The 19,747-nt window shown below is 42.1% G+C and overlaps 1 protein-coding gene across 1 annotated transcript; it reads left to right on the forward strand.

The window, feature by feature from the left end:
- The first annotated feature begins 54 nt into the window (after positions 1-54).
- Positions 55-13,777, forward strand: RGCC (regulator of cell cycle). Its single transcript, XM_014965730.1, has 4 exons — positions 55-274; positions 9,788-9,895; positions 11,406-11,468; positions 13,165-13,777. Exons 1-4 carry the CDS (start codon positions 55-57, stop codon positions 13,170-13,172), a joined length of 399 nt encoding a protein of 132 aa, XP_014821216.1. The 3' UTR covers positions 13,173-13,777.
- Positions 13,778-19,747: the final 5,970 nt, after the last annotated feature.

The raw sequence follows: 19,747 nt of genomic DNA on the forward strand, positions 1-19,747 counted from the left end.
AGCCTTTCCCCTTCCCTCTGTGTGTGTGGGGGGGATGGATGGGGGATGCTCGGGATGCCGGAGGGTGATGTGGAAGGGGCGGCGGGTCTCCCCGCAGGGCCGGGGGAGGACGGCGGGGGCCTGGCGGAGGCGCTGGGGGAGTTCGACGCGGTGCTGGCCGAGTTCTCCTGCCCCGCCGGCCGGCGCCGCTTCCACTACGGCGAGCACCTGGAGAGGATGAAGCGGCGGAGCAGCGCCAGCGTCAGCGACGGCAGCGGCCTCAGCGACTCGGAGAGTGAGTGTCCGTCCGTCCGTCCCTCCGTCTGTCCGTCCGGCCCCCTCTCGGGGGTGTGGGGTGGGGGCTCCCGCGGGTGGGAGCTGAAAAGCGGGTGTTAAACCAGCCCGCCCCCCGGCCTTGAGGGAGGCGGGCACCCTGGGCGAGAAGCTCGTCTTAAAAAATAATTAAAAACCCACCACGTTTTTATTTGCTTTTTTGGGGGGTTTCCTAACCCAAAAAGGAAGGATGGAAGGGAAGGATGCGAAGTCTGGCCCTGCGGGCAGCGGAGGAGGGAAGGGGGGGCTGGAGGGAAGGAGCCACAGCGAGGTGGGCTCCTGGGCAGATAAAGCTGAAGAACTCACTGTAGATAAAGGTCAGGCTGCCGGCCGGCTGCTGGAACACCGGAGCATCCCGGTGATTAAAAATAATTTTAAAAAAATTAAAAATTAAACACTCCTGAAGTTAACGAGGACCATCCCGTTGCATCTCGGTAGCCCCAAGTGTCAGTGGAGAGAGTGTGAACTGAATTGTGCTTTCCAGAAGAGACTGATTTAGCGTTATCACGGTTTTGGAGATGATTCTTTTAAGCTCACTTGTGCCTGAGTCTACTAGAAGTATACAGGGATGGCGCACACAGAGTGTAGCGTGAGAAGAGTGGGGAGCAGATGCTGGCTCATGACCTGCTTTGAGTTGGAACTAAGTTTTTTTCTACTTAGCTTGGAAAGAGGTTTTACCCCACTTACTACTTTGCCAGTCAGGGAGAGAAAACATCTTTTCTTTTTCCAGACAGCGAGGGTGGAAACTGCTGTTCTCCTCGGGAGCAGTAGATTCAAGGGCTGCTTTGTCAGAAGTAAGTTTTGCTAAAAACAAGCTATACCCAGTTTTTTCCCTAGTTCCCAAACTGTGCAGGCAAGGGTAAGCAGTTTATCTGTGCTTCAGTTACTTAAAATAAAATTTCTCCTTTAATTTCTGTTGTGCATCTTCATCAGTTTAGTGACTTACCACGCAGTTCTGTTGACTTAGCACTAAAACATTAATCTTCCTAGTACTTAAGGTGCGAGAGCATAGCTTCTCCATATTATCAGAGCCCTTTGTTTCATCATCATGGGCAGGATTAATTTCATTTTATTGACAGGTCATGCTTTACCTTCCCTGAACTTTGATACCTTGCCTAGTAGTGCCTTTGAGGTTTGGGTTTTTTTTTCCCTGTAGTCAGTGGAGGTATGAGGATCCAGATGCTGCTGTGTTGTTTCATTATGTAGTGGGTGAACCACTCCTTGCAAGTCCCTCTTTCCCTTCTTCCCTCAGCCTTTTGGATGGCTGAGGATGTGTAAGGTGAGGTTGCCTTTACTGTGTCAAGCTGATGAAATATATGAGCTGTGTTGTAAATCTAAGTCTATAATTAACTGCAACAATACAGCTCTAGTGTTAGTATTTCTTGTGCAGTCTTCAGTATTGTAATGTATTAACTTCTACCACACATGAAACACTGAAATTACTGGAGTGAAGATTCTCTATCTAGTGAAATAATCTGCTGTTGAGAAAGCAAGAAAAAAAGCCAAAACATTGTCAAGAACTTAGTCTTCTTGTGTGGATGAAGATATCTGTGGTTGCTTAGCATATCTGCTGTGGTTCAGAAATCTTAAATCTTGAACAGAGCTTAAAATAGCTGGTTTAGGATGGACAGGAAGGGCGTTTTGAGGAAGATGGTGTTGTCTGACAGGGCAGGAGGCCTGGTGAGAAACAAAGTGCTCATGCAAATTGGCGGACCAGATCTTCAGGAAGATCTGGGAAATAAAAATTGGTGTCAGAAATCTGCACTGATTTAGGCTGAAGGCGTGAACAGGATAGACAGGGTTTGATGGTTCTGTACAAAGTCCTTAAGGAACTTGTTTGAGGAACTTGTCGAGCTCCCAGATCCTGTCCTGTGCTGGGATTCCTCCCTTGGTGGTGCATCATGTGAAAAGGGGCTCTGGAAAAATCAGAAGTCACTTCTAGACTTCTAGAAACTGGCATATACTGGACCAGGAGGTGCCCTAAGAGTGATCTGTTGGCGTCCGGCAGTGTCAAGCACATAAGGATATGTTTAAGGGGAAACTTGCTGGCTGTCCTCGTTTCTCAGGACAGGCCTAGTAAAACTCATATTCCTAAAGGCATCATTCAGTGTGGACAACTTCTTATTTTGAAGTTATAGTAGGATTGGAGTTGCAGATTTTATAAAGAACTCCTTTTATAAAACAGGCTCCAGTGTCTGATGTAATACAGCTACACTCCCTACATCTATTTTAAGAATAGAATACTTACCCAGGCTCTTTCTGTTCAAACTCAAGGGGTTTTTTTCCCCTAGGTTCACGTTTCCTTTGGTCTCTATCATCTAGTGCAGATGTGGTGCTGAATTCGTGACCTCGCTTTTCCCATGGTAGTGCTTAGGTTAAACATCACTGCAGGATCAAGGAGAAGCTGGGCTGAAAGAGCAAGTTCTGACAACACGAATCTGGAGCAACGCAACAGAAATTCCAACAGTATTATATCTGCAGATAGTTAGAACGATCCCCTTGTTCATGAAGGCTCTTTATGTCTTTCCAAAATCTTGTTGTCTGGTGCCAAGACTATTCCAAGTGCACTTGTCGTGTCTGTACAGAAAAGTTCAGGCTATCATATATTAATACTGTCTTTTCCTGTTTGTTGGTTAATCTAATCCTCCTGACGGATGTGTTGTGGCTGAAGGCTGGGTGTATGTATCTTTTGGCCACTCCTGCAGTGATGTCTTTTGAGTTTAGAGTGGGACCGTAAAGGGAGGTAACATTTTAAACCATTGCAACAGTGTTTTTGGGGGGCCCTGAAGCAGTCTTAAATTCAACTTTACAAAAAGCCAGTAACCAGTATCTCAAGTGGTCATACTGGAACAATACTGTTTTGTAGTTCTTTTCCTGGGACTTCTGCCATGAGGATGAGCCCACTTAATTTAATAGAAGTATTTTTATTCATATAGTTAATCCCAGAAATACTGCTTTTAACCCAAAAATCTCCTCTTGAGTGACCTAGCTCCAAAAGTGCTAATTGAAATTCTTATATTACGCGTTTCAGGCTCGTAAGGAAAAAATAAGAATTTGAAGACACGACTGTGGAAAATGGGCTTGATAGTACTTGGCTCTCCCACATCTTGTCCTGTTATTTGACTCGATCTTTGGCCAAGGTCTGTCTTGGCCGTGGTTAAGTATTGTACATAACACAATGGACTCTAGACCTTACAGTAGTAGAAAGGCTTGCATGTGCAGATGTTCATGATGATCGTAGTACTTGGCCCACAAGTGTTACATTAACTACAACAGCTGAGTGGGTCAGTGCTGGAAACCATGACGCAACTAACTGGTGAGTTACTCCAACAGACATTCTTGAGTTGCTGGACTGTGAGTGAGCACCAGTTATGTTTCAACTTTAGTCAACTGAATGGAAGTTAAAGCCTTCCTACTTCAGGTTGTTAATCATGCTGAAACTTCTAAGTTGAGGAATACTTTATAACCCTTTGCTATTTACAGCATATGTTGCTTGTGATAAAATAGGATTTATGTTAGAGTGCTGTGCTGGCAAAAGCCACTAGTGTAGTTGCAGTGATACTGACAAACTCTTACAGAGATAATTTGCTTCTTGTGTTTTGGAATAAGTTTGCCAAGTGCAGACTTGACTGTAAATTGTCCATGCAGTGCCCTGTGCTAGTAAAGTATATGGCAATGTCAGGAAAATCTTCCAAGTTTAGGATAATGAATAGAAAGAATGACTTTATGAGAGGTTGTGAAGGGAAGAGCTTTAACATTTCTTGTGCCAAACCTGTAACACCACCAAAAAGCTAAACTATAATCTGTTGTTTTGCTCTCGGAAATGTTTCACGCCTCTAGCTCCCGATGTGTTTTCTTGAGGCAGGTTCAACATCCAGCCTCTCTGTCAAAAGCTTTGCAAAATAAATGTCTTATTTCAGTTCTTGCGGTCATACAGCCTTCAGTGTGCCTTCATAGTTATTTTTAAGAGTGTGTAATTACTTTCTGACAAATACCTCCTGGCTTTTAAACACAACAAAAGACCTTGGGTGGATCTAGAACTCTTAATTGTATAATTTCAAGATGAAGCAGGTGCAGGTTTACTATAGCATTGCACAATATCCATTAGCACCCAGTGCCTGGTGTAGTGTAAGCATTCGTGGTTACATGCCATGGATGTCTCCCTGTGGTTGTGCTAATGCCTTCACTCTCTAGAGATGAAGCATAAGCCACTGTTAATACTGCAGCACTCATCTTGAAAAGCCTGCTTATATTTCTAATCGTTTGTAGAGAAGGTACAGAAAAAGGCAAAAGAAAGGATTGAAGAAATAAAATAGTTTCCAAATGACCAAATAGACTGGGACTGTTGGCCCAAAGGAGAGATGACTTGGGTGGGGACAAGCTAGTCTTCCAAAAAAATCCTAAGTGACATTAAGAAAGTGACTGCTACCTCACCCAGTATGAGGAAATCAAATTAAACCAGCAAGTTTCAAAGAAATAACAGGAGTTATTTCTTCTCGTAGTGTATTGTTCAACTGTAAAATATATTGCTGTAAGGTATCGTGGGTGATGAAGGTTTACATACTCAAAAATGACTAGAGAAAATCATGATGGGAGCGACGGGGCCGTCGGGGACTGCTGTAGGCTACCACTGTCTTAGAAAAGATATTGATATTCTAGTGCATCACTAGAAGTTGGTAGGGTTTATCTTGAAACTATCAGTTGTGCAGCTGCACCACTCTTAAACTCTTCTATAGGCATCTGCTATGGCATTTGGGACAGGTGAGCCTTTGGTCTCAGCAGCAAATCCCAGTATTACGTGATGAAGAGGAGAACATTTTAAGGAGGTAGATTGTTTCTAAAAACTTCTAATAGCCTGTCTGTAACAAGAAGACAATACAATATTTATAATGAAAAAATGAAGCGAGACTCTCAGGGAGAAATAACCTTTTATTAAATCATCTGAGAAATAATGTTTTATTAAACTACTGATACATTCACAAGGAAGAAAACCCAAAAGTTTCAGGTGCATAGGCTTCTCTCCTGGTATTTCAATTTAATAAGAAATGTGCTTTTTTGGTAAGATTTCTTGTTCCTACCTCTCCAGCATACTTGCTTCTCCTACATTTTAGAAAGGAAACATTAGTGAAGGGGAAGGTTGGAGTTGGAAATGCTGCCTCACAGGTAATCAGTGTGCTGAGCTTTGTATATGATGGGGGGGCACACTTGTACATCTGAATTTCAGGCTTCCTAGGTAACTTCCTTGTAACTATGTCATTTGAAATCTTTTAAATCATGAAGCCTAGATATGGTGATAGTGAAAAGGTGTGATTTTTTTTGTGTCAGTGTTGGAACAGATGTTTGTTAACTAGGCAAAGGCAAAAAAAAAAATCCAAACCAGTGCAGCCAAGTGTAACTGTGATTATGATAAAAATAAACACTATCCTTGAGGGCTGCAACATGCATGTATTGTGAAACAACACATGTATTGTGAAACAAGCTCTTTGCATCATGAATGTTTCTCACTTCTACTGTTGGCATTAGAAATTCCTAATTTTATCTTGTTTATTATTTTAACAAGTAGGCTATGTTCTCGCTAGGAATGAATTGTGCAGTCCGTTCATTAAATGCTGAACTATTGTTTTATAATAAATTTATGGCTTGTAGAGGCTTAAGTGGAATTTTAAAATTCCTCTCTGAAAACTGTAGAGATGTGATTTATTTTTTTCCTCTGAAAACTTTCCCCACTGAAAACTGTGGTAAAAATTTTACTCACTCCAGTGCTCTTTAAAATTGTATCCTGAACTATGGTACTAGAAAGAGCATAATATTAAAGAAATCAGACAGCTGAACTTTTCCGTTGTCTGTTTTAAAATGAAAAGTTTGAGGTTTTCCTCCTGCAGTTAATTACTGCCCAGAACCTTTCAATTGCTCATTTCATGGGGACGTTCTATATTTACATGGTATTGCCGTGGTTTTATTTTGTGGTTTAACCATATACTGGAACAGCAAAGGTCAATACTAACTACAGATTACTTTGCCAAAGTAAAATACGCCCATAGGCATTCCAACCCCCTAATTTTTGCAGCTATTGGCTTAGTTTTGGCTCATGTAAATCAACTCAGTAGCTTAGCTCTCAGATTTTAAAGCCTTTTTTTTAAAGAGGCAGCTTGAGTGTTTTGTTGAAACAGCTAAAGGGTTTGAAACAGTTTATATATGTGCACAGGCGGTAGAATGGAAATACAAAGTGAAAAAATAAGTAATGGCTGATAGATAAACTTGTGTGGCAGCGGGAGAGAGGGGGTGGATGAGGAAGGGCAGCAGCGATGAGAGATCCTTGGCATCAGCCCCTGGTTGTTGGGTTGCAGGGGATGCTGTGTTTGTGTGGCAGTGGAAATCTTCCAAGGGCCATTATTGGAGGTGAATGAGCAGATCTTGGCTGTGGCAGCTGGTACAGAGCGAGGACTGAAGTGTCCTTTTCCCAGAGCTTTCTGCCCTATGGCCACGCTTTGCCAAAGCGGATATTTTTGTGCGGTGGGTATCACAAGTATGGTTTTTTTACCAGTACCTTGTTCTCAGCAGTTACAATGGCCTTGATGGTGGAGTCAATGCATTCCTCCTCCCGTCACCAGCATTTCTGCTGCTTGGTGGCATGTGTAAGCCACAGCCAGTAGCTAAAGTAAGTTTTTGCTTTTTGAGAAAGATAAATGTTGATATTTCCCTGGAACTATAAATATTACAACCCATCAGAAGATAACAGTGTTCTGTGAAAACACTTCACCTTCTGAAACAGGAAGAAAAGCATTCAGATATTTCAAGCCACAGTTCGATCATAGTTTCTCTTTGCCCGGTTGTAAATATTTCCCAGCATAAGGCTTGTGGAAGCCAGTATGAAATAATATTTTCTGGTTTCAGCACATCAGTACTTTCAACTGGTTATTGAAGGAGCATGGAGAGAAAAACCACAAAAAGGTGACTGCTAGCTCAGATGTGTTCATGAATACAAATAAAAAAAACTTGTGCGTACTTTGCGGCCAATTTAAATGGCCTTTCATAATTAGAATTACCCTCACAAGCATTCACAAAAAGAGCACTTTATTCCAGCTAAATATAAGAGCAACTAGAGCTTTGGACTTGATGTATGAGGAGGATTGGTTTGTAGTAAATTCCCAGCATTGCTACTGTGTCTGGATACTAGTCGCATAAACTCCACGTTAAAATTGCACTCTGTTTTGTAGCTGTTGTTCTCTGGATTATTTTTTTATTAATTCAGATAGCTCTAAAGCCTTTAAAATATTAAATAATTTGGAAGTTCTTGTTTTGTTTTTTTCAAATACATTGCCTGGAAAGTGTTTTGTCTTTGATGGTCTGTTGTGTTGGTGTTTCAGTGGGTTGTAGTCTTAGCTACAGGGCTGTTTGTGTGAGGCGTTACGAGTTATTTGGCTTCTTTTGTGGTGGTTGGGGCTTTGTCCTGAACAGCTAGAATTTTCCATTCTAAATTTCATGGTCTTTGGGGTTTGCATCTTGGCTGAAAAGAAATGTGGTTTTAGTTAAAACTTGGTCTATAAGCTGACTTCAACAGGAACTTTCATCATCCCTTTAGCTGTTACCTCCAGTCCATTGATGTATGGGTTTCATATTGCATAGCACAGCACTGGTGACACATCATTTCAGAGCAGTGTCAGGTATTTTTTCCCCCCTTTAGGTTGTTTTTTTGTTTGTTTGTTTTTTAGGAGCTGCTTTTAAAATTGCTTATTTTTCCATATTTCTATCTAAAGTTATCTCAATTCTGCATTGTATTCCTCAAATGATTGGACTAGATGATCTTAAAGGTCCCTTCCAACCTAGACAATTCTATGAAATCTTTTATCTGAAATTTTGATTAGGCTGGTGTAGGTCTGCTTGGGTTTAGAGAGGAGAATATACGCTTAAGAGTGAAGATAAAGAAATAACAATAAAAAGCTAGAGGAAAATATTTTAGGGTGAAGCTTGTGTCACAAGCCTCTTCAGTGTGCATTGTGACAGAGGTAGGCTTAGAAGCTAGGCCAGAAAAGACAAATAGACAATGAGCCTACAGCTGAGGAAACATCTGACAGGCTTAGGTGCAGTTGTCCTACCTGGTCTGATTTGTCACTGTACCTGTATACCTCTGGGGAAGGTGGGTTTATGCTGGTAGGAGCTGCAGGCTGGAGAAGATGGGGTGTAGATGCATGTTCTTCTTCCCAAAGATAGGGGGAACTTTTGGTAGAGGAGTGGTCAGCTAGGGGATGGTCTCTACATTTGGTATCTGCAGACATCATGACGGTGTTCAGGGAAGGTGTAGATGTATAGAACTTGGCAAGGTGAGCTGTGATGCTACCTCTTCTGCTAATTCAGGAAGACAGGGGCAGGTCTCCAAGGAAGTGTGACAGTTCTGACTTGGACGGCCTCTTCGGCTGGGGCTCCAAGGCCAAATGCTATGTGTGCTGCAGGGGGACAATGTTACTGGCCTCAATGGCAAGCAGTAGTAGTCACCACCCCATATAATGAGACATACATTTATTTCCTAGGAAATGGGCCAAACAAACGGAGACTGTTGCCATGTTTGTAATACAATGGTTTCTTTTTGTAGAACTACAGCTTTCAGGTCACTGGCACAAAACCGCAGGAACCAGTGGTTTTAGTGTCTCTGACACAATGACAATTCCTCCTTCCAGTGGAGCCATGACTAATACTTTGTGTGCACAGTGCATCATGGAACATGAAAAGTGAAAAAATAAAGATCATTTTTTGAAACTTAAGGCCTTGTCTAAAATCCAAGAACAGTATAACAGTATTGGAACTTTTCCCATTGCTTTCCATGGCACATAAAAGCTTTCTTTGAAAGACCACCTAAAATAAGACTGCAGAACATCTTGTGTACAGACTTACTGCTTTGTAAACTCCAGAGGGTTACAGAATAAAAGAAAATTAAAAGATGCCAAACAATTTATCTAGAACACTAGACCTGAAGCAGCAGAGTATGGAGAAATGGGTGAGTTTTATTCCGAGATGGGGATAGCACTGAATATATTCTCTGTTCTGGAGGACTGTCCTTGTCCTGGAGCTCTTTATGCAGCTTTTTAAATAGCTTTTGAAAAATGCAGATAACTATAATTTCCCAGAATATTGTGAATCAGGCTAGTCATACCAGGCCTAATTTAGTGGATATGGGGTAATTACTGTTCTGTAGTATTTTCCAAGCAATGATGACTGCAGGGAAAGCTGATGCTTTTCTTACTGGAGGGTGAGGATTTGGCCTAGGACTGCTTGCTTTTTAACAGCAGGTGTGGGAACAACAGCCTTCACACAATATTTAGTTGTCCCTCTGGCTTTAAAGTCTGTAGGTTTGAGTTCTACAGATATTGAAGCCAATGTCAGAAATGTCCCATTTCCCTGTGTTTTTGGTTTTTTTTATTCTATTGCAAAATTGCAGAAGATGTTAATTTTACTTATGATGTAACTTTATTTTTTACAGGTGCAGATTCACTCTACAGAAATAGTTTCAGTCTCAGTGATGAAAAGCTTAACTCTCCAACTGCATCTACTCCAAGCTTGCCATCTCCATCAGTAACTCCGTGTAGAGGTAAACAATTTGTAACTGTTGGCATTTCTTCCTAATTCTCAACTCTGTAGCTTTCTTTCTGTGAACCAGGATTTGCTTGCCTGCATAGATCTTTTTTTAATTATTATTTTAAATGACAACAAAACTAAGAATTACTGTTAAGCACACTACAGATTCAAGTGTTACTGTCTTGGTTATAAACAGCAATAGCACCCTGCACCCACACTTCTTTGCAGGTGACCTGGCAACTCTTTTGATTTTGAAACACCAAGCTAAAGAAAATTACATTTTGTTGTTGTTTATGAGGAATCATGGTACTACTTACAGAATACTTCACTTAGAAGACAAACAAGTTAATTCTTAACTTAAACAGCTAAGTAGCTTAAGTTTCCCATCTATACACAGAAATACTTAGCCTGAATGCAGAGGTGCAGTAGATGACTTCTCTAAAACCATACACCCCTATTCCAATTAATGCAGTTGCTGGGATCCATGTAAACCTTGCACTGCTGATAAAAGCATGTGTTCCTTCCTCCTTTGTACCAAGGCAGTTTCAGAGTGGTTTGTCTTGCAGCTGATAGATCAGCTCCCCAGGAGCTTGTTTCATTCAGGTTAACTTTGATTAACTCTGGAGTAGACACATCAATAAACAAACAGACATAGATACTGCATGGTTCTATCATTCCAACTAGTCTTCACAGATGGATGCTCAAGAGCTTTTCACACTTGCATGTCTTTTCCACGTTGACTAATCACAAAAAAAGTAAAATGCCTTTTTTTTTCTTATTAGCATGATACTAGGGAGAAATGATGAGTAATAGTTAATAAGAAGTAGCAAAAAAAAAAAGTTCGGTTAAAGTGGCAGGAAATACTTGTCAATGAATTGCACTAAAGGTCAAGATGCTCTTCCTGATGAGAAGACAAAAAGACAGAAATAGTTGGAACTGCCTTGGAGCAGACTGCAGAAATGAGATAAGGAAGCCACTTGCAGTAAAACTAGATTGAGTGGAACCAGGGGTGTTCTCAGGAGTGGGACTTCTAGGTGGATGTTCAGATCCAAATTCGTAGTGTGTGGACCAAGATCAGAGGATCTGACATCACAGCAAACCAGTGATACTGATATGATTTAAGAGGCTTATATTTGGGTAGGACTGGAAGCTAACTGGGTAGGCTTTGATTAGGGCCATGAATGCAATATACAAATACATGCAATAAGGAGGACTCCTACAGTAGCAAGGACATGGATTAGTTGACATGTAGCTTTCTATCTCCGCTTCAGCCTCTGCTTTTTAAGGAAACTAAACAAGAGGATTGCTTTGCTTCTGACAAACTATAAAAACTAAAATTTTAATTCAGTCTCCCCTGTTTTCTAAGAATGCATTTGGAGCAACCCTATTGCGCTTTCCTGAAAATAGTCCACGGCATGTTTGATACCACTGAAAATGATTTGGGGGACTCTGTGGTTCTAGTTGTTTCTTTTGGCCCGAGAAATGTCACGTCTAAGCAGTATTGACTGTTTCTTATATTACAGCAAAGCTTGGAGACACAAAAGAACTGGAAGATTTCATTGCTGATCTTGACAGAACGCTAGCAAGTAAGTGGATTTTTTTTTTTTGTCAGTAGGCTGCATCTCACTTGGTGCTGTCAAAGAATGAGGAAAGTCAATGTATGGGGGGAGGGGGAAAGGTAGCAATAGTTTCACATAATGTGACTTCACTTTAGTTTGCTAGTCCTGTGGATCATTATGTGGATAAGAAAGTAAAAATAGACTAAATTCTGGTCTTTGCCTGAATGTTCAAGGCATGCAGTTTAGCTTGTGTGACAAAGGCCGTACTCAATGAACTCCTGTCCCCACCTCTGAGGCAGCTGCATTTCACCCTTCCTTGACAATGTTTGGGTGAAGTAAACATCACTTTCTTAAATGCTCAAAACTCAGCTAAAATGTGGGGGGGTTGTTTCTTCATTACAAAGCAGAGTAACTGTATGAGAGGGAAAATATTTTTATTCTAGACTTTGCTTTATGAAAGAATTAAAGAGCAGATATCTGTATCTATAGAATTAGATTAAATGTCAAAATCCTGTTTGTGGCTGTCTTTACCAGGAATAGAGTAGAATTTAGATCACTTTTTCTGTCACTATCTAGAAGTTGGATTTTCCAGTTATGGTACTAGGTCCTTCATTATGTCTTTTAAAGAAAAACAAGAAAAACAAACAAACTCCCCCCACCTTCTTATTCCCAAGTGTGTACTCTGCCTATTCTTTCTGCTTCTTCCTGTGCTGTTACATACATGATAGCTTTTCTTGGTATGGAACCCAACAGTAGAGCCCAAACCAACAAATTGTAGGACTAAACCTAAATAGCAGCATGAAAAAAAACCCCTTAATAAACTATGAACTGAGAGTTTCTTGTATTCATTAGGTAATTTCCCTTCTCTCTAATTCTTGAAACCTTGGCCATCTGCCTTGGACTTAACTCAAGACAGCTGCCCTTACGAGCTTCCTACTTCCCCGTCCTCTTACTTGTATCTTAATCCTGGTTTCACTTCTCGTACTTAAAATATATTTCTAGTTTCCTGACTTCTGTCATGGATGTATGTTTGAGCCAGCTCCATTTTTACCACTGAAACCTAATTGAGTGTTCTTCTGAAAAACTTCTGAGTTTTTGAAGGTTTGTGTAGAACAAGGAAACCCCAAACCGGCAAATACTTACATCACCGTATCTTGCACAGTGTGGCATAGTATATAGGTTTCCTTGTCCCCTTGCAACGTGGCTGCCTATAGTATATAGGTTTCCTTGTCCCCTTGCAAGGCACATCGAAGGTGAGGGCAGGGATTGCCACCTGCTGTAGCAGGTTTTGGGTTTCTGGGGGCTTTTTTTTTTTTATCCCAGCTAAGTAAATCTCTAGTGATTTCAGTCGAGTCTCATTTATACAGTGCCACTTGTCTTACAGATATACACTATCTTTTATCACACACTGGAAGTCCGAGGAAAAAGTCCAACTTCCCTCTGATATCTATCTTCATGTTTTTGAGGAGTTGTATTTATGTGCTTGAGGTTACACAGAACGTTGTACAGATGCCTTTTCAAGCCTGATGCATTTGTTGGAATAGTGATCACCTTACATTTTTACACACTAACCTTTTGGCTCTCATGTTAATTAAAAAAAAAGCATAATTTTGGCCTGTCAAGTGTCTAGCACGCTGGACATAGGTAGGGTGTCTGGTATGTCAACAGCACACAATTTTATTTAATATAGAACTTAATGATCTTTCTTGTTTGGTACTTCCAGGTATGTGAAATGAATCTTTGGCGTTGAGATTGCCTGTGAATGCCACCTGAAGGATAAGTGACATCAGTCACCGAGAACTGCTGCCCTTGTCTGATAACTTTGCTACCCCAGATATTCACCTTCTGAACATAACCTTTGTAAAATCCTATGAGTATTTAACTGGCAACATCAGTTTCGTTACTTTGCAGCAGATGGAATAAGATAACTTAAGCGTTACAGCTGTATTTTGCTTTAAAATATAGCTTGAATTTTAATTTAAAGTTGCTTTTATGAAAATATATTTGTAATTTTATATAGTTGAGAACTTTTAATGCTTTTTTCCATTATAATATATTTTTGTATGCAAATAAACCCTGAACTGGAATCCAGATGTCTGAAGGTTTCATGTGAACATGTGAATTTTGAAACATAAGTACAAATTAAGCTCTTATTGAAAACATCAAGCTTTAAAATATCTCATAGGGGTGTATTTCCTGTTAGGCAAAATGTGTTGTGCTGGCTTCATGTGGAACTACATATTTTTTTCTTTTCAAATTGCTTAAATAAGAGAATTCTGTACTATGTAAAATTAATACAATCAGGAAAACAATAAAATTAATTGGTCCAACCGTTACTGCAGATCTGCTTTAATACAAATGAGATAACACTGACTTAGTACAGATTTGAACAGTAACACCTATTTCAAACCCTACATAAAAGCTACCTTGAAAATTCCATACTATTCTACATGAAGTACTGGTTGGGAGGTCAGACCTTTAGGCCCATGGGTTTAAAGCTATGGAGATCCTGTAGCACCAAGAAAATCCGGGATGTTTTTGATACCAGCCCCTTGAGTCCAAATCGGTCTGCTGCTCCAAAGAGACTTCCTGGCCATCGGTGTTATGCTGAAAGAGTGAAAGGTGAACCTGTATTTTTTTTTTTTTCAGAAGGAACCTGATTCTTTCCATATGCGTTAGGCACTGGAGATGTCCTTATGGGAGCTCTCCTCCAGCTGCTGCAGGCATTGCCCTCGGCTCTGCTGTCTGAGCTGCTTATGTGATTGCTCTCTAATCTGTTCAGACCAAGCAAGCTGGGCTTGTTTAAACTCCAGGTCTTCTTTTGGCCAAAGCTAGTGAACAATTGCACAAGTGGTTTGGGTATTGTGCCTCCTTGGTCTGTTGTCGTTGCTGAGCGTGTCCAGCCAGCTGGTTAGGGACCCTAAAGGATGGATTTGGACCTATCTTCTGCAGCTAGGGGGAAGTCTGCTGTGTATTTGCTGATGGGAACACCATGAGGATGATGCAGATCCATCTCCCTGCTTTGGATTTTCTAAAAATTGACCAAAACCTCTGGATCTTGTTAAACATAATAAGAGTTTTCCAGTTTTATTCACTGGTAAGAAAACAAGACTCTGAACCAGGTACATTTCAATCAGCCTGAAACAATCTTGAGGTGGTTGTGTGGAGTTTTTTTCCTTCTTTCAAGCAGAAGGGTGATGTAAGATGGCGGGGTACTTTTCTGAAGAGGAAGATCTCCCTTCAACGTTTCCTACCCCAGATTCAGGGGCTAAATTGATCCTTAGACCAGAAATGAAGTGAAAAATGAAGTGAACCGATTCAGGATGGTGAAGTTTCATGTTGCTCTAGGTGAACTGTAAAGTCTGTGAAGGAAGGTGAGTGGGAAGGTTCAAGTATGAGACAGAGATGAGCTTCTACATGCTCTGGGACCTTCTCAGAGGCTCCTGCAGAGCAGGACACCCATTTTGAGCCACAAGGTAGGTTTGCTCTGGCCAAGCCAGGGCTCTATGGAAATTCACTGCTGCTACACGATAAACACAGAGGAGCAAATCCTCCTTTTGGCTGCCTCTGTGAAACTGAGAGGGGAGCCTGGCCCTTCTCCCCAGTCCTGGATGCGAAGGGCTGTGTTGCTGTGCAAAGCCAGGGAAGGGCATTCCCTTGGCTGGTGTAGCACCTGCTGTTCCATGGGGAGGGAGGGACACTGTGGAAGGAGCTGAGGGAAGAGGAACCAGGAGAGCAGAGACAAGCTCAAGCCTTTGTTTTAAGAAGCATCATTAGCGTAAGGTATGTTTTTAAAGTGGCTTGAACAGCAGCAGTGGCAGTTTTGGCTGGCTCTCTGTGCTTTGATGCTCTTCAGTAGGGTGAACAGTGGAGTGGTGGTGAATGGCAGATGTTACCATCCTGAAGGCAGAACACCCCCGCTAAGTCCATGTGAAATGAGGCATGAGTTACAGAGGAGGCCACCTCAAGCAATCGTGAGGTACGGAGGAGATGGAGAGCTGTTTGCTCCTCTGTTCCTCAGACGGGATTGTTTGAGGCATTTGGTGTGAGTTTCCCACTTCGCTTCCGCATGTGCAGTTGTCGCTGGATCCCGTGGAAGACTCTGGGTCTATAATCAGTATTTATGATTGGATGTACCCCTTTATAGAGTGTGTCCTGCTTTGGGTGACACAGAGTTCATTTCTCGGTCAGTAATCTTACTTTTCAGTAAGGTTTCTTCTCATTCTGGGGATAACTGTATTTTTAGAAGACTCTAGTGTCTGAATTTGTGAAAATATTTAGTTTATAGCCAGCTGTGGTGTGTAAGTTTGAAGGTCTTGGTGTTTTTGAGCCTTGCCAGGTGCAGGGATGAGGAGGAGCGAGAAGCAGGCACTTGACCCAAGCCAACAGGATTATTTCATACCATCAACATCGCCTTCAATATAAATTAGAAAGTTTGCTGAGGAGTTTCTGAGAACAGCTTGCTCTGGTGAAGGACCCCAGAGCCCTTCCCTTCCTCCTGAAGGTGCAGTGCTCCCGGTGTCCCACATTGGCCGTCCAGCCAGGAGGCCACAGCTTCCTGCTGATAGAATGGGCTGCGTGTAATCCTCGTATATTTTATATTGGCATTGGGATCAATATTGGTTCTTTAGTGTTATAATATTAATTATTTAGTGTTATTTAGTGTTTCTATTTCAACCCTTGGGTTTCCTTGTTTTTTCCTCATTCCCCTTCCCAGGTGGGGAGGAGTCACAGGGTGATAGAATAATTGTCTAAATGACAATAAATTGTTGTGGCTTCTTCAAACCTGTTCCTCAACTGGATTGTTTGAGGCATCGGGTGTGAGTTGTCCCTCTGCACATGCCATTGTTGCTCGATCCCATCGAATACTCTGGGTCTAAAATGAGTATTTAAAGTTGGAAGTCTCCCTTTATAGAATGATATCACCAAATTAGTGCAGTGCTTTGGAATGGCAATAATTTGTCCTTAAAGACACCCAATTTTGAAGATTTTTTTCCAGTATAAGCAAAGGTTTAAAGCAAGGCGTGTTCCTCATTTTGTGTAATGTCAGCTGGGGATGGAGTTGGGGATTAAGTCACCATCTGTTTGGGTTTTTTAATCTTATTTATGCATGAACAGGTGGAGACTTCTGCCTGCTTATACAGCACTTCTGGAGATCATCGGCTGCAAAATCTGGGAGTGTCTTCTGCGGAGCTGTTGATCTGAATTCCCTCCTGTTTGTTATGCTCAGTTTTGAACATCTTGCTGTGTCAGAAGGCAGCCACTAATGTAGATGTCATTTCACTGGGGTATGCTTATGACTTAAGTTCATCATCTAATTACATATGGCACTGAAAAATGCATTGCTGAGAAAAGTTCTGCACTGTCCTCATGGACCGGCCTGGCTTTTTAATCCTTGTTTTGACCTCCCTCCCGTGCTGTGATGCTGAATTTGGATTCAGAAGAGAGTCTCAGCCCAGTCGTGCCAATGCCACGCATCCAGAAATGGAAATGAGGAGCTTAAACTAAGCTGATACGTTGCCACAACTTAAACGTGTGTCAGGTGAGGTGCAACAATCATTTACACGTATGCTCTTTACCTATTGTAAATTCAAGGTTAAACGGATTAGTTTTAAACTTCCATCACTGAGGCTTGAGCTAATGTGTCTTATCTAGGGTTTGCTATTGAGTGTGTGTGTCCTCGGTGCCATCACCCAGGCTCAGCTGATACGTGGTAACTCATTAAGCTTGGTAATGTGCTCATTTGTCTGAGCCCTTAATAAGGGAGATAAAAGAGCCAAAGGAGATATTTTTTTTTTTCTCCTTTTTTTTCCTGGCTGCATGACTGTCTGTAGTCACTCCTGATGCACTGACAGCCAGGTGAGTTTTTGGGAGGGGTAAAACAGTTGTGTTGGTGGTGATGGAGCTCGTGTATAGGGAAGGGCTCAATCCCCACCTGTTGTCCCAGTGCCTTCCCTCCTTCCTTCATTACTGGTATTTGCTTTGCAGTACACACTGGGCATGGAACTGATCTTCAGCAGAGTTTTCTAATGGGAAGGGTCAGAGAGGGGATGAGAAACCACGTTCACAGCTTCACAGATTGAGTTAAGCCTTGGTTTCAGCAGTGGCTGCTTGCAAAGAGAAAACCCACACGGGGCGCTTCTGCCTGCTGGGAAATAGTCGTATCTGCAAACACGGATTTTTTTTAGTTTGCATCATTAATTGTTGCTTTTAGATCATTGTCCAGCTGCTTCACACCCTGTGAAATGAAAGGAATCCCCTAGTGAGAAAGGTCCACCCAGCGCAGGTCTCTGTAGGGGGGAACTCAGATGGAGTTCATCTCAGATGGTGTTCAGTTTAGATGGGCCCCATTGACCATCCGAGAGGTATTTGCACCACAGTGGAGCCCATACATGAGATTTCATGTATCTGAAGGTGCCTAAATGTGCTAGACGTGACATCTGCTAGACTGTTGGAGAGAAGCTTCCAACATTATGATGTTTGGAAGCAAAGAGAGTATCATAAAGCCAATATGACGGCAGCAGCTCTTGAACTAAATCCAGCTCCGCGTATTAACAGCACGAACTCCATATTCTCAACGGGGAAAACTCCTGTTTTCTATGTTACTTTCTACATCGCTGACTTCATTGCCGCCTGGCTAACAGCTCTAGCTGTCTAAATAACTTCACAATAATGTAAGGCGATCCTGGCTGCTATATCTCATCGGCTTAGAGTTGTAAAACAGATCTTTTCAAGGTCCTTTTCTTTCTTACCGATTCCAAGCTATCAGTTAAATGCTGTGGACTGGCTTGTGGGATTAGAACAGGGCAGTCAGTTCAAAGGGACGCTAATGCTTTGGTTGCTTTTTACTCTTTCACGTCTATGTTTTGGAAATGAAAATATTCATCAATTCAGCTTTTAAAAACTGAAGACTAGAGGCCTGTGCCTCCGTTCTCCCAAGGCATCAGAGCTCACTGGCTTCTCTGGGAGGCTTGGGGATGCTTAAACAGGCTGCAAGCTGGAAATGAGTGTTGCCTTCTCCATAGCACAGGGCTGTAATACTGACTGCCACCCTTCACTTCAGTTTGTAATGTATGTCAGTGATGTATTTCAAATAAGCATGTATAATTAAGAACATTGCCCTTGTCTCAAAAAACAAATTGGTTTTTTTTTGGTATATATGCAGTGTTCACATTTCCAAAAAACCAAAATAATCTCGCTCATGTGTCAAATCAGGTCAGGACTGATTCCACCTGACTTTGGCAAAACACTGAAGTTAGGATGTTGCCCTTGGCTCCTTCAATAGCCATTACAAGAAGGAGAGGGAGGCTGAGTTATCCCCTAATGAAGTTCCTTTGCTACAGTGAAGATTTTGAAAGACTACAGACAAGCAGACTTCTCACTTGGGAGAAAGGGGGGTGTGTAAAAATAAACCTACCTACGACTGGCCTTAGAGTGTAACAGTTTGTGGGGCTGGAAGAGCAGAGTCAAAACTACCCAGCTGGCCAGGGTTACATGTTTTCGGGGCTTTGCATCACGTTGTGCCAGCACAGCAGCTTGCCTGAGCCCTGTGACTTGGGGCATCTATCACCCTGGCTGTGCCAGTCAAGGTAATGCCTACTGGTGTGGCACCACTGGGCTGTACGGATAACAACAGGCACAAACTGGAACACAGGAAATTGCACCTCAATGTGAGGAAAAACTTCTTTATTTTGAGTGTGACAGAGCACTGGAACAGACTACCCAGAGAGGTTGTGGAATCTCCTCTGGTGATACTCAAAACAAACCTAGATGTGTTCTTGACCACTCTGCTCTAGGGGAACCTGCTTCGGCGGGGGGGTTGGACTAGGCGATCTCCAAAAGTCCCTTCCAACACCTACCATTCTGTGAAGCTCCAGTCAACTTATTTGGCAGGACCAAGGCAATAATGGGGAATCTCAGGTTGGTACTTGGTTGTCATGGTGCTGATCACTGGGCATTTGCTCTTTGAGCATGCTCTCTCTCTCACCTTCATCACTGGACCTTGCCTCCCCACCTCGTGCTCAAAGTCAAGCCAGCCGTGCTGATGTAGCAGGATGTCTGGAGGGTTCAGGTATTTATTATTTTTAAAAAGCATTCCAGGATGATGCCAGTATTTCACCTGCAGATATTTTCTAGGTCAGTTATCCATAATGAGTGGCTTAATGGCTGAGGACCAAATGGATGCCACTGAAGCCCATAGCAAAATTTGCAGGTGGGCTGGGATTTAATCTTGTGTCAGTGCAAAACTGGACTGATGGCTCCAGAAAGTCTTAACAAATTGGGGGTGGGGGGCAGGGGTTCTCAGC

The sequence above is a fragment of the Calidris pugnax genome, unplaced genomic scaffold, assembly GCF_001431845.1.
Source record: "Calidris pugnax isolate Ruff unplaced genomic scaffold, ASM143184v1 scaffold20, whole genome shotgun sequence".
NCBI classification, from domain to species: Eukaryota; Metazoa; Chordata; class Aves; order Charadriiformes; family Scolopacidae; genus Calidris; species Calidris pugnax.